We start from the raw sequence: 11,054 nt of genomic DNA, 5'->3' as shown, positions 1-11,054 counted from the left end.
CTGCAGGAGGTTAGGGCCGGCTCCAACTGCAGAAGGTTAGGCCGGCTCCGACTGCAGGAGGTTAGGGGCCACCAGAAGGTTAGGGGCCGGCTCCGACTGCAGGAGGTTAGGGCCTGCTCCGACTGCAGAAGGTTAGGGCCGGCTCCGACTGCAGGAGGTTAGGGCCTGCTCCGACTGCAGAAGGTTAGGGCCGGCTCCGACTGCATGTGTGGGTATGGAAGTGGGTAAACAGACTCGTGAGCCACTGCAGCACCCTCATGATAAGTTCAGATTTTTGTGGCCCCCATCAAAGCTGCCCATCACTGCACTAAAGGCACTCAGCACACAGAGCCATTCCTAACCCAGAGCCATATATATAATATATACAGTATGACTCTGGTCCAACCAACCATACCTTGAACAACTCAAACTCCTTCTTTGGCATCATTAGCTTTATGTGAAAGACAAAGAGGAGCAGGTGGAATGGAGACAGACAGACAGACAGACAGACAGACAGACAGACAGACAGACAGACAGACAGACAGACAGACAGACAGACAGACAGACAGACAGACAGACAGACAGACAGACAGACAGACAGACAGACAGACAGACAGACAGACACCGATAGACAGACAGACAGACACCGACAGGCAGACAGACAGACAGAGACAGGTTACAGACAGGTTGCAGACAGACAGACAGACAGACAGACAGACAGACAGACAGACAGACAGACAGACAGGTTGCAGACAGACAGACAGACAGACAGACAGACAGACAGACAGACAGACAGACAGACAGACAGACAGACAGACAGACAGGTTGCAGACAGACACAGACAGGCAGACAGACAGAGACAGGTTACAGACAGGTTGCAGACACAGACAGACAGACAGACAGACAGACAGACAGACAGACAGACAGACAGACAGACAGACAGACAGGTTGCAGACAGACAGACAGACAGACAGACAGACAGACAGACAGACAGACAGACAGACAGACAGACAGACAGACAGGTTGCAGACAGACACAGACAGGCAGACAGACAGAGACAGGTTACAGACAGGTTGCAGACACAGACAGACAGACAGACAGAGACAGGTTACAGACAGGTTGCAGACACAGACAGACAGACAGACAGACAGACAGACAGACAGACAGACAGACAGACAGACAGACAGACAGACAGACAGACAGAGATGAATATGAGATGTATGACAGGGACATGATTTAATGGCTGATGAGATGCTTTACTCTGTCAATAGGACTGGTGAACATGTCGTGGAGGAGTCTACAGTCGTGGCAAAATGTTTTGAGACACAGATATTCATTTTCACAAAGTCTCCCTCAGTGTCTTCAGTGTCTTTGTTGTCAGATGTTACTATGGAATACTGAAGTATAATTACAAGCATTTCATAAGCGTCAAAGGCTTTTATTGACAGTTACATGAATTTGATGCAAAGAGTCAATATTTGCAGTGTTGACCCTTCTTTTTCAAGACCTCTGCAATCCACCCTGGCATGCTGTCAATCAACTTCTGGGCCACTTCCTGACTGATAGCAGCCCATTCTTCCATAATCAATGCTTGGAGTTTGTCAGAATTTGTGTGTTTTTGTTTGTCCACCACCTCTTGAGGATTGACCACAAGTTCTCAATGGGATTAAGGTCTGGGGAGTTTCCGGGCCATGGACCCGAGCCACTTAGTTATCACTTTTGCCTTATGACAAGGTGCTCCATCATGCTGGAAAAGGCATTGTTCATCACCAAACTGTTCCTGGATGGTTGGGAGAAGTTGCTCTCGGAGGATGTGTTGGTACCATTCTTTATTCATGGGTGTGTTTTTAGGCAAAATTGTGAGTGAGCCCACACCCTTGGCTGAGAAGCAACCCCACACATGAATGGTCTCAGGATGCTTTACTGTTGGCATGAAACAGGACTGATGGTAGCGCTCACCTTGTCTTCTCCGGACAAGCTTTATTTCCGGATGCCCCAAACAATCGGAAAGGGATTCAGAGAAAATGACTTTACCTCAGTCCTCAGCAGTCCAATCCCTGTACCTTTTGCAGTATATCAGTCTGTCCCTGATGTTTTTCCTGGAGAGAAGTGGCTTCTTTGCTGCCCTTCTTGACACCAGGCCATCCTCCAAAAGTCTTTGCCTCACTGTGCGTGCAGATGCACTCACACCTGCCTGCTGCCATTCCTGAGCAAGCTCTGTACTGGTGGTGCCCCGATCCCGCAGCTGAATCAACTTTAGGAGACGGTACTTGCGCTTGCTGGACTTTCTTGGGCGCCCTGAAGCCTTCTTCACAACAATTGGACCGCTCTTCTTGAAGTTCTTGATGATCCGATAAATGGTTGATTTAGGTGCAATCTTACTGGCAGCAATATCCTTGCCTGTGAAGCACTTTTTGTGCAAAGCAATGATGATGGCATGTGTTTCCTTGCAGGTAACCATGGTTGACAGAGGAAGACCAATGATTCCAAGCACCACCCTCTTGAAGCTTCCAGTGTGTTCATCGAACTCAATCAGCATGACAGAGTGATCTCAAGCCTTGTCCTCGTCAACACTCACACCTGTGTTAATGATAGAATCACTGATATGATGTCAGCTGGTCCTTTTGTGGCAGGGCTGAAATGCAGTGGAAATGTTTTTGGGGGGATTCAGTTAATTTGCATGGCAAATGGGGACTTTGCAATTAATTGCAATTCCTCTGATCACTCTTCATAACATTCTGGAGTATATGCAAATTGCCATCATACAAACTGAGGCAGCAGACGTGAATATTAATATTTGAGTCATTCTCAAAACATTTGGCCACGATTGTATTATTTTACTCTATCAACATGACTAATATTAACATAGAAATGCTGAGAATATCAATACCTTATTCAGAGACACCGTCCAGGGACTCACCTGTATAGTATGGCTATAGATGGGTTCCCCCCGCACCGTGACGTCCACAGCCTTGGTGACCTCCAGGATGTTGTTTGGCACATAACCAGACGCCCCGGAGCAGTTACACACTTTCCACCACTGCTTCCTGTCATCCAGCACCTGACCAGGATTACCAGGGGGAGGATTGGTTACAGTGTGTTGTAGATGGACCTGACCAGGGTTACCAGGGGGAGGATTGGTTACAGTGTGTTGTAGATGGACCAGGGTTACCAGGGGGAGGATTGGTTACAGTGTGTTGTAGATGGACCAGGGTTACCAGGGGGAGGATTGGTTACAGTGTGTTGTAGATGAACCAGGGTTACCAGGGTTACCAGCGTTACCAGGGGGAGGATTGGTTACAGTGTGTTGTAGATGGACCTGACCAGGGTTACCAGGGGGAGGATTGGTTACAGTGTGTTGTAGATGGACCTGACCAGGGTTACCAGGGGGAGGATTGGTTACAATGTGTTGTAGATGGACCAGGGTTACCAGGGGGAGGATTGGTTACAGTGTGTTGTAGATGGACCAGGGTTACCAGGGGGAGGATTGGTTACAGTGTGTTGTAGATGAACCAGGGTTACCAGGGGGAGGATTGGTTACAGTGTGTTGTAGATGGACCAGGGTTACCAGGGGGAGGATTGGTTACAGTGTGTTGTAGATGAACCAGGGTTACCAGGGTTACCAGGGGGAGGATTGGTTACAGTGTGTTGTAGATGGATCTGACCAGGGTTACCAGGGTTACCAGGGGGAGGATTGGTTACAGTGTGTTGTGGATGGACCTGACCAGGGTTACCAGGGGGAGGATTGGTTACAGTGTGTTGTAGATGGACCAGGGTTACCAGGGGGAGGATTGGTTACAGTGTGTTGTAGATGAACCAGGGTTACCAGGGGGAGGATTGGTTACAGTGTGTTGTAGATGAACCAGGGTTACCAGGGTTACCAGGGGAGGATTGGTTACAGTGTGTTGTAGATGGACCAGGGTTACCAGGGGAGGATTGGTTACAGTGTGTTGTAGATGGACCAGGGTTACCAGGGGAGGATTGGTTACAGTGTGTTGTAGATGGACCAGGGTTACCAGGGGAGGATTGGTTACAGTGTGTTGTAGATGGACCAGGGTTACCAGGGGAGGATTGGTTACAGTGTGTTGTAGATGGACCAGGGTTACCAGGGGGAGGATTAGTTACAGTGTGTTGTAGATGGACCAGGGTTACCAGGGGAGGATTGGTTACAGTGTGTTGTAGATGGACCAGGGTTACCAGGGGGAGGATTGGTTACAGTGTGTTGTAGATGGACCAGGGTTACCAGGGGAGGATTGGTTACAGTGTGTTGTAGATGGACCTGACCAGGGTTACCAGGGGGAGGATTGGTTACAGTGTGTTGTAGATGGACCAGGGTTACCAGGGGGAGGATTGGTTACAGTGTGTTGTAGATGGACCTGACTTGGGGTAGATGTGGTTAAACCAATGACTGTATATGAATCGACAAAGCCATCGATCCCATGACACCACTCATTCCTATGTGAAGTGGCAATAGGGCATTTGAAGACAAAGTCATCTGTTAAGATGGCTTCCGATGGATACGTAACATGCTCACAGTTTGAGCTTTGCGACAAAGTGACGTTGCAGGCTAACTCAGTGCTGCCTCCTCTCATTGACCGGGGTACTGCAGGCTAACTCAGTGCTGCCTCCTCACATTGATCGGGGTACTGCAGGCTAACTCAGTGCTGCCTCCTCTCATTGACCGGGGTACTGCAGGCTAACTCAGTGCTGCCTCCTCTCATTGACCGGGGTACTGCAGGCTAACTCAGTGCTGCCTCCTCACATTGACCGGGGTACTGCAGGCTAACTCAGTGCTGCCTCCTCACATTGACCGGGGTACTGCAGGCTAACTCAGTGCTGCCTCCTCACATTGACCGGGGTACTGCAGGCTAACTCAGTGCTGCCTCCTCTTATTGACCGGGGTACTGCAGGCTAACTCAGTGCTGCCTCCTCTCATTGACCGGGGTACTGCAGGCTAACTCAGTGCTGCCTCCTCACATTGACCGGGGTACTGCAGGCTAACTCAGTGCTGCCTCCTCACATTGACCGGGTACTGCAGGCTAACTCAGTGCTGCCTCCTCTATTGACCGGGGTACTGCAGGCTAACTCAGTTGCCTCCTCATTTGACCGGGTACTGCAGGCTAACTCAGTGCTGCCTCCTCTTATTGACCGGGGTACTGCAGGCTAACTCAGTGCTGCCTCCTCACATTGACCGGGTACTGCAGGCTAACTCAGTGCTGCCTCCTTAGACCGCTGCAGGCTAACTCAGTGCTATCTCCTCTCATTGGACCGGGTACTGTAGGCTAACTCAGTGCTGCCTCCTCTTATTGACCGGGGTACTGCAGGCTAACTCAGTGCTGCCTCCTCACATTGACCGGGTTACTGCAGGCTAACTCAGTGCTGCCTCCTCTTATTGACCGGTACTGCAGGCTAACTCTAAAGGCTCCTTATTGACCGGGTACTGCAGGCTAACCTTCAGTGCTGCCTCCTCTCATTGACCGGGTACTGCAGGGCTAACTCAGTGTTGCCTCCTCTCATTGACCGGGGTACTGCAGGCTAATCTCAGTGCTGCCTCCTCTGGATTGACCTGACCAGGGTTACCAGGGGGAGGATTGGTTACAGTGTGTTGTAGATGGACTTGACCAGGTTACCAGTGGGGAGGATTGGTTACAGTGTGTTGTAGATGGACCTGGACCAGGGTTACCAGGGGAGGATTGGTTGGCAGTGTGTTGTAGATGGACCTGACTTGGGGTAGATGTGGTTAAACCAATGACTGTATATGAATCTCCATTAAAGCCATCGATCCCATGACACCACTCATTCCTATGTGAAGTGGCAATAGGGCATTTGAAGACAAAGTCATCTGTTAAGATGGCTTCCGATGGATACGTAACATGCTCACAGTTTGAGCTTATGACAAAGTGACGTTGCAGGCTAACTCAGTGCTGCCTCCTCTCATTGACCGGGGTACTGCAGGCTAACTCAGTGCTGCCTCCTCACATTGATCGGGGTACTGCAGGCTAACTCAGTGCTGCCTCCTCTCATTGACCGGGGTACTGCAGGCTAACTCAGTGCTGCCTCCTCTCATTGACCGGGGTAATGCAGGCTAACTCAGTGCTGCCTCTCATTGACCGGGGTACTGCAGGCTAACTCAGTGCTGCCTCCTCTCATTGACCGGGGTACTGCAGGCTAACTCAGTGCTGCCTCCTCTCATTGACCGGGGTACTGCAGGCTAACTCAGTGCTGCCTCCTCTGATTGACTGGGGTACTGCAGGCTGCCATTAGCAACTAAATGATCCTTCCAACTTCTTTTAAACTAATCGGCTCAAGAACATACATCTGGTGTAATAGAGGTATTTACTGGTAACATGATTGTGTTCGATTTTTTATTTTATTTACACTAAGATTAACCACAAAGCCATTTTCCCATTCACTATACTGCGGTATCCCATTTTCTGCAAACAATGCCTACAGTACCGCGGTCGGCCATGAACTTTGTGGGCTTCATCGAGAGGGGGAAATCGTTCTCCCCTGGGGTCAAACATTGAGCACAACATGTGTCTGTGCTCTCCACTGCCATCTAGTGGTTCTTGTCGTAAAATGAGTGTTCTCGTGATCGACACAAGACAACATTGGTGAAACAAAGACGTTCATAACTATGTGCCGTGACGCAGGGTCTGAAACAACAGTCTTTACTATTCTGGGGTTATTACACTGACGTTACATGTTGCAGTGAGCCTTCATGTTAAATGTTTGGGTTAACCGTTCCTTACCTCCACAACCTCGTCCTGTACCAATGACAGCTCCGTGTTGTTTCTGGCCACAAAGTCATACTTGGATTTGGCAAACAGTTTCGGCTGACCTCTGCTGCCGTAGGCATCGTAGTTCCTGTTCACGTCAGAGGTTAAGAGGTCAGGGGTTAGACGGATGGACTAACAGTAGAACTGATACACTGAGGATGAATGTACATGTCGTATCCAATCATATCATCATCCAAAACCACAACATGCGTTGTGCACAACAGACCAAGCACATCTCAACGTCCAAAAAACCCACAGTACAGTACGACACTACAGGAGACACACTGCACGGTGTGGTGGTACAAGCTACATGCTTATGGACATGACTGAACTGGGATAAAGCCAAACATGGACCACAGACACCGACATGCTACTGCTACTGACTGTCCCAGCCGAGGAGAAGTGGCCCAACTTTAACATCAGAGGTTAGAGAAAGAACAGAGGTAGAGGGAGAGGATAGAGGGGGCTGTGATTGATCCAGATTACCCCTAGCACCCAGAGTTGTGATGTTTTTATATACAGTAGAACATTATAGAGTCAGAGTGTTAGCCTGTTAACCCCTAAGAGGATAAGAACGGAGGATGAGAATCCCAATGGAAAGGAGACAACACTGTGAATACAGACACAATGTAAGAGGATCCGGTGTGAACCAATAGGGGAGAGTAAGAGATGAGATTGGCAGATTCTACACCAGTAGGAAATAACTACTTCCTGTCCCTCATGCTGCTACCTTTAGCCAGCTAGCTACTACCTGACGCTCATTATGTTTATTCAACCGTTAGATAGCTAGCTACTCACTGGGATGTGATATTTATTCAATCCTTAGTTTGCTACTTCCTGGGATGTGATGTTTATTCAATTGTTGTTAGCTACTTCCTGCGATGTGATGTTTCTTCAATTGTTAGCTAGCTAGCTACTCACTGGGATGTGATGTTTATTCTTCAGTTAGCTAGCTACTTCCTGTGATGTGATGTTTATTCTACAGTTACCTAGCTACTTCCTGTGATGTGATGTTTATTCTACAGTTACCTAGCTACTTCCTGGGATGTGATATTTATTTAATTGTTAGCTAGCTACTTCCTGGGATGTGATGTTTATTCAATCGTTAGCTAGCTAGCTACTACCTGGGATGTGATGTTTATTTAATTGTTAGCTAGCTACTTCCTGGGATGTGATGTTTATTCAATCGTTAGCTAGCTAGCTACTACCTGGGATGTGATGTTTATTTACAGTTAGCTAGCTACTCACTGGGATGTGATGTTTATTCACAGTTAGCTACTTCCTGGGATGATGTTTATTCTACAGTTAGCTAGCTAGCTACTCACTGGGATGTGATGTTTATTCTACAGTTAGCTAGCTACTTCCTGGGATGTGATGTTTATTCTACAGTTAGCTAGGGCTAATTCCTGGGATGTGGTGTTTATTCTACAGTTAGCTAGCTAATTCCTGGGATGTGATGTTTATTCTACAGTTAGCTAGCTACTTCCTGGGATGTGATGTTTATTCTACAGTTACCTAGCTAGCTTCACTGGGATGTGATGTTTATTCTACAGTTAGCTAGCTACTTCCTGGGATGTGATGTTTATTCTACAGTTAGCTAGCTACTCACTGGGATGTGATGTTTATTCTACAGTTAGCAAGCTAGCTTCACTGGGATGTGATGTTTATTCTACAGTTAGCTAGCTACTTCCTGGGATGTGATGTTTATTCTACAGCTAGCTAGCTACTCACTGGGATGTGATGTTTATTCTTCAGTTACCTAGCTACTTCCTGGGATGTGATGTTTATTCTACAGTTAGCTAGCTACTTCCTGGGATGTGATGTTTATTCTACAGTTAGCTAGCTAATTCCTGGGATGTTATGTTTATTCTACAGTTAGCTAGCTACTTCCTGGGATGTGATGTTTATTCTACAGTTAGCTGAGCTTGGACTCTACTGGGATGTGATGTTTATTCTACAGTTAGCTAGCTACTTCCTGGGATGATGTTTATTCTACAGTTAGCTAGCTACTCACTGGGATGTGATGTTTATTCTACAATGTTAGCGGGAGCTAATTCCTGGGATGTGATGTTTATTATCACTACAGTTAGCTAGCCACTCACTGGGATGTGATGTTTATTCTACAGTTAGCTGAGCTACTACCTGGGATGTCATGTTTATTCTGATCTGTCAGAGAAGGGAGAGATGAGATTGGAAGATGCTTACAACAGCAGGAAATAATATGTTTACTGATGAAGGGACTGTCATTACTGAGAGGGACAGTTTTACAGTTCAGATTTAGAGTAAGTGAAGTGTGCCCAGAGGGGCATTCATAGTTTATAGACGCGTAAAAAGCATGGCCAGTTCTTCTAATGACCTCAGGCGTTTAGGGGTTCAGTCAGGTGACCTCAGTAGACAGCCTGTGAACCATCTCCTCCTGTCTAAGGATCTCAGAGTAGTTTAGGGGTTAGGGGTCAGGGGTTGGGGTCAGGGTGCACGTAGACAGCCTGTGAACCATCTCCTCCTGTCTAAGGACCTCTGGGTAGTTTAGGGGTTGTCAGGGTTGGGGTCCAATGCATACCCTCAGTGAAGACGGGAAGTCCTGTCTAAGGACCCGGATGCTGAGGGAAACAGATAACACAAACACATCTCCTGAACTCTCAGAGTAGTTTATTACTGATCAAGAGACTGGTCAGGGTATTCATCAATTGACTGTCATTATTGATGAAAATATTGTCATTATTGATGAAGGGACTGTCATTACTGATGAAGGGACTGTCATTATTGGGGTTAAGGGTGACTGTCATTACCTCATGAAGGGACTGTCATTATTGATGAAGGGGCGACTGTCATTATTGATGAAGGGACTGTCATTACTGATGAAGGTACTGTCATTACTGATGAAGGGACTGTCATTACTGATGAAGGGACTGTCATTATTGATGAAGGGACTGTCATTATTGATGAAGGGACTGTCATTACTGATGAAGGGACTGTCATTACTGATGAAGGGACTGTCATTATTGATGAAGGGACTGTCATTACTGATGAAGGGACTGTCATTATTGATGAAGGGACTGTCATTAGGATAGGGGCTAGGGGTCATAGTTTAGGGAGAGAGGGTGCGTACCTCAGTAGACAGCCTGTGAACCATCTCCTCCTGTCTAAGGACCTCAGAGGGCAGTTTAGGGGTTAGGGGGAGGGGTTAGGGTCAGGGTGCGAGAAATCAGTAGACAGCCTCAGAACCATCTCCTCCTGTCTAAGGATCTCAGAGTGGGCGAGGGTCTGGGTCAGCTGATTCAGCTCTGCCTCTAGAGAGTGATTGGGGAGACGAACGGCATCATGGGAGGTTCCCAACCATCACGGAACTGCAGCGTACGGAGGAAGTAGTGGTCCTTAGGCCAGAGGGAACCTGGAGAAGGGGTAAGTGGGAGGGAGGGCGGGAGGGAGGAGGAGGGAGAGAGAGGGAAAGAGGTAGGAAGAGAGAGAGAGAGAGAGAAAGGAGAGAGAGAGAGAGAGAGAGAGAGAGAGAGAGAGAGAGAGAGAGAGAGAGAGAGAGAGAGAGAGAGAGAGAGAGGCATTGTTGACTTCAAAAAGCTTTTGGCTCAATTTGGCATTAGGGTCTGCTATACAAATTGATAGAATGTGGGGTTGGGGGAAAAATATACAACATTATAAAATCCATGTACACAAACTGGCAAAAAACACATATATTTCTTCCCACAGGGCCGGGGGGTGAGACAAGGATGCAGCTTAAGCCCCACCCTCTTCAAACATTTAAATCAATGAAAGAGCGAGGGCACTAGAACAGTCTGCAGCACCAGGCCTCACCCATCTAGAATCTGAAGTCAAATGTCTACTGTTTGCTGATGATCTGGTGCTTCTGTCCCCAACCAAGGAGGGCCTACAGCAGCATCTCAGTTAGACTAAAATAATGGTGTCACTCCATACTGCAGCATCTCAGGTCAACTAAAATAATGGTGTTACTCCATACAGCAGCATCTCAGTTAGACTAACATAATGGTGTCACTCCATACAGCAGCATCTCAGTTAGACTAAAATAATGGTGTTACTCCATACAGCAGCATCTCAGTTAGACTAAAATAATGGTGTTACTCCATACAGCAGCATCTCAGTTAGACTAGAATAATGGTGTCACTCCATACAGCAGCATCTCAGTTAGACTAGAATAATGGTGTTACTCCATACAGCAGCATCTCAGTTAGACTAAAATAATGGTGTTACTCCATACAGCAGCATCTCAGTTAGACTAGAATAATGGTGTCACTCCATACAGCAGCATCTCAGTTAGACTAG

The 11,054-nt window shown here is 47.5% G+C and overlaps 1 protein-coding gene across 1 annotated transcript; it reads right to left on the bottom strand.

The window, feature by feature from the left end:
* Positions 1-78: 78 nt before the first annotated feature.
* LOC124028066 lies at positions 79-9,843 on the bottom strand. The gene is made up of 5 exons (XM_046340231.1): positions 9,548-9,843; positions 6,732-6,846; positions 2,900-3,040; positions 395-430; positions 79-200 (listed from the first exon to the last, which is right to left on the bottom strand). Exons 1-5 carry the CDS (start codon positions 9,841-9,843, stop codon positions 159-161), a joined length of 630 nt encoding a protein of 209 aa, XP_046196187.1. The 3' UTR covers positions 79-158.
* Between the last annotated feature and the right edge of the window lie 1,211 nt (positions 9,844-11,054).

The sequence above is a fragment of the Oncorhynchus gorbuscha genome, unplaced genomic scaffold (assembly GCF_021184085.1).
Source record: "Oncorhynchus gorbuscha isolate QuinsamMale2020 ecotype Even-year unplaced genomic scaffold, OgorEven_v1.0 Un_scaffold_3712, whole genome shotgun sequence".
Classification (NCBI taxonomy): Eukaryota; Metazoa; Chordata; class Actinopteri; order Salmoniformes; family Salmonidae; genus Oncorhynchus; species Oncorhynchus gorbuscha.
The sequence above is the reverse complement of the archived record's forward strand: the minus strand, read 5'-3'. Positions and strand labels throughout refer to the sequence as shown.

Bases quoted from the DNA above. Each gene is read 5' to 3' on its own strand.
- LOC124028066 (XM_046340231.1), bottom strand. From the start codon at position 9,843: ATGACCCCTAGCCCCTATCCTAATGACAGTCCCTTCATCAATAATGAC. The intron at 3,041-6,731 runs GTAAGGAACGGT...AATCCTGGTCAG, and splicing joins TACAGGACGAGGTTGTGGAG to GTGCTGGATGACAGGAAGCA. The intron at 431-2,899 runs GTGAGTCCCTGG...TTTCACATAAAG, and splicing joins TCTATAGCCATACTATACAG to CTAATGATGCCAAAGAAGGA.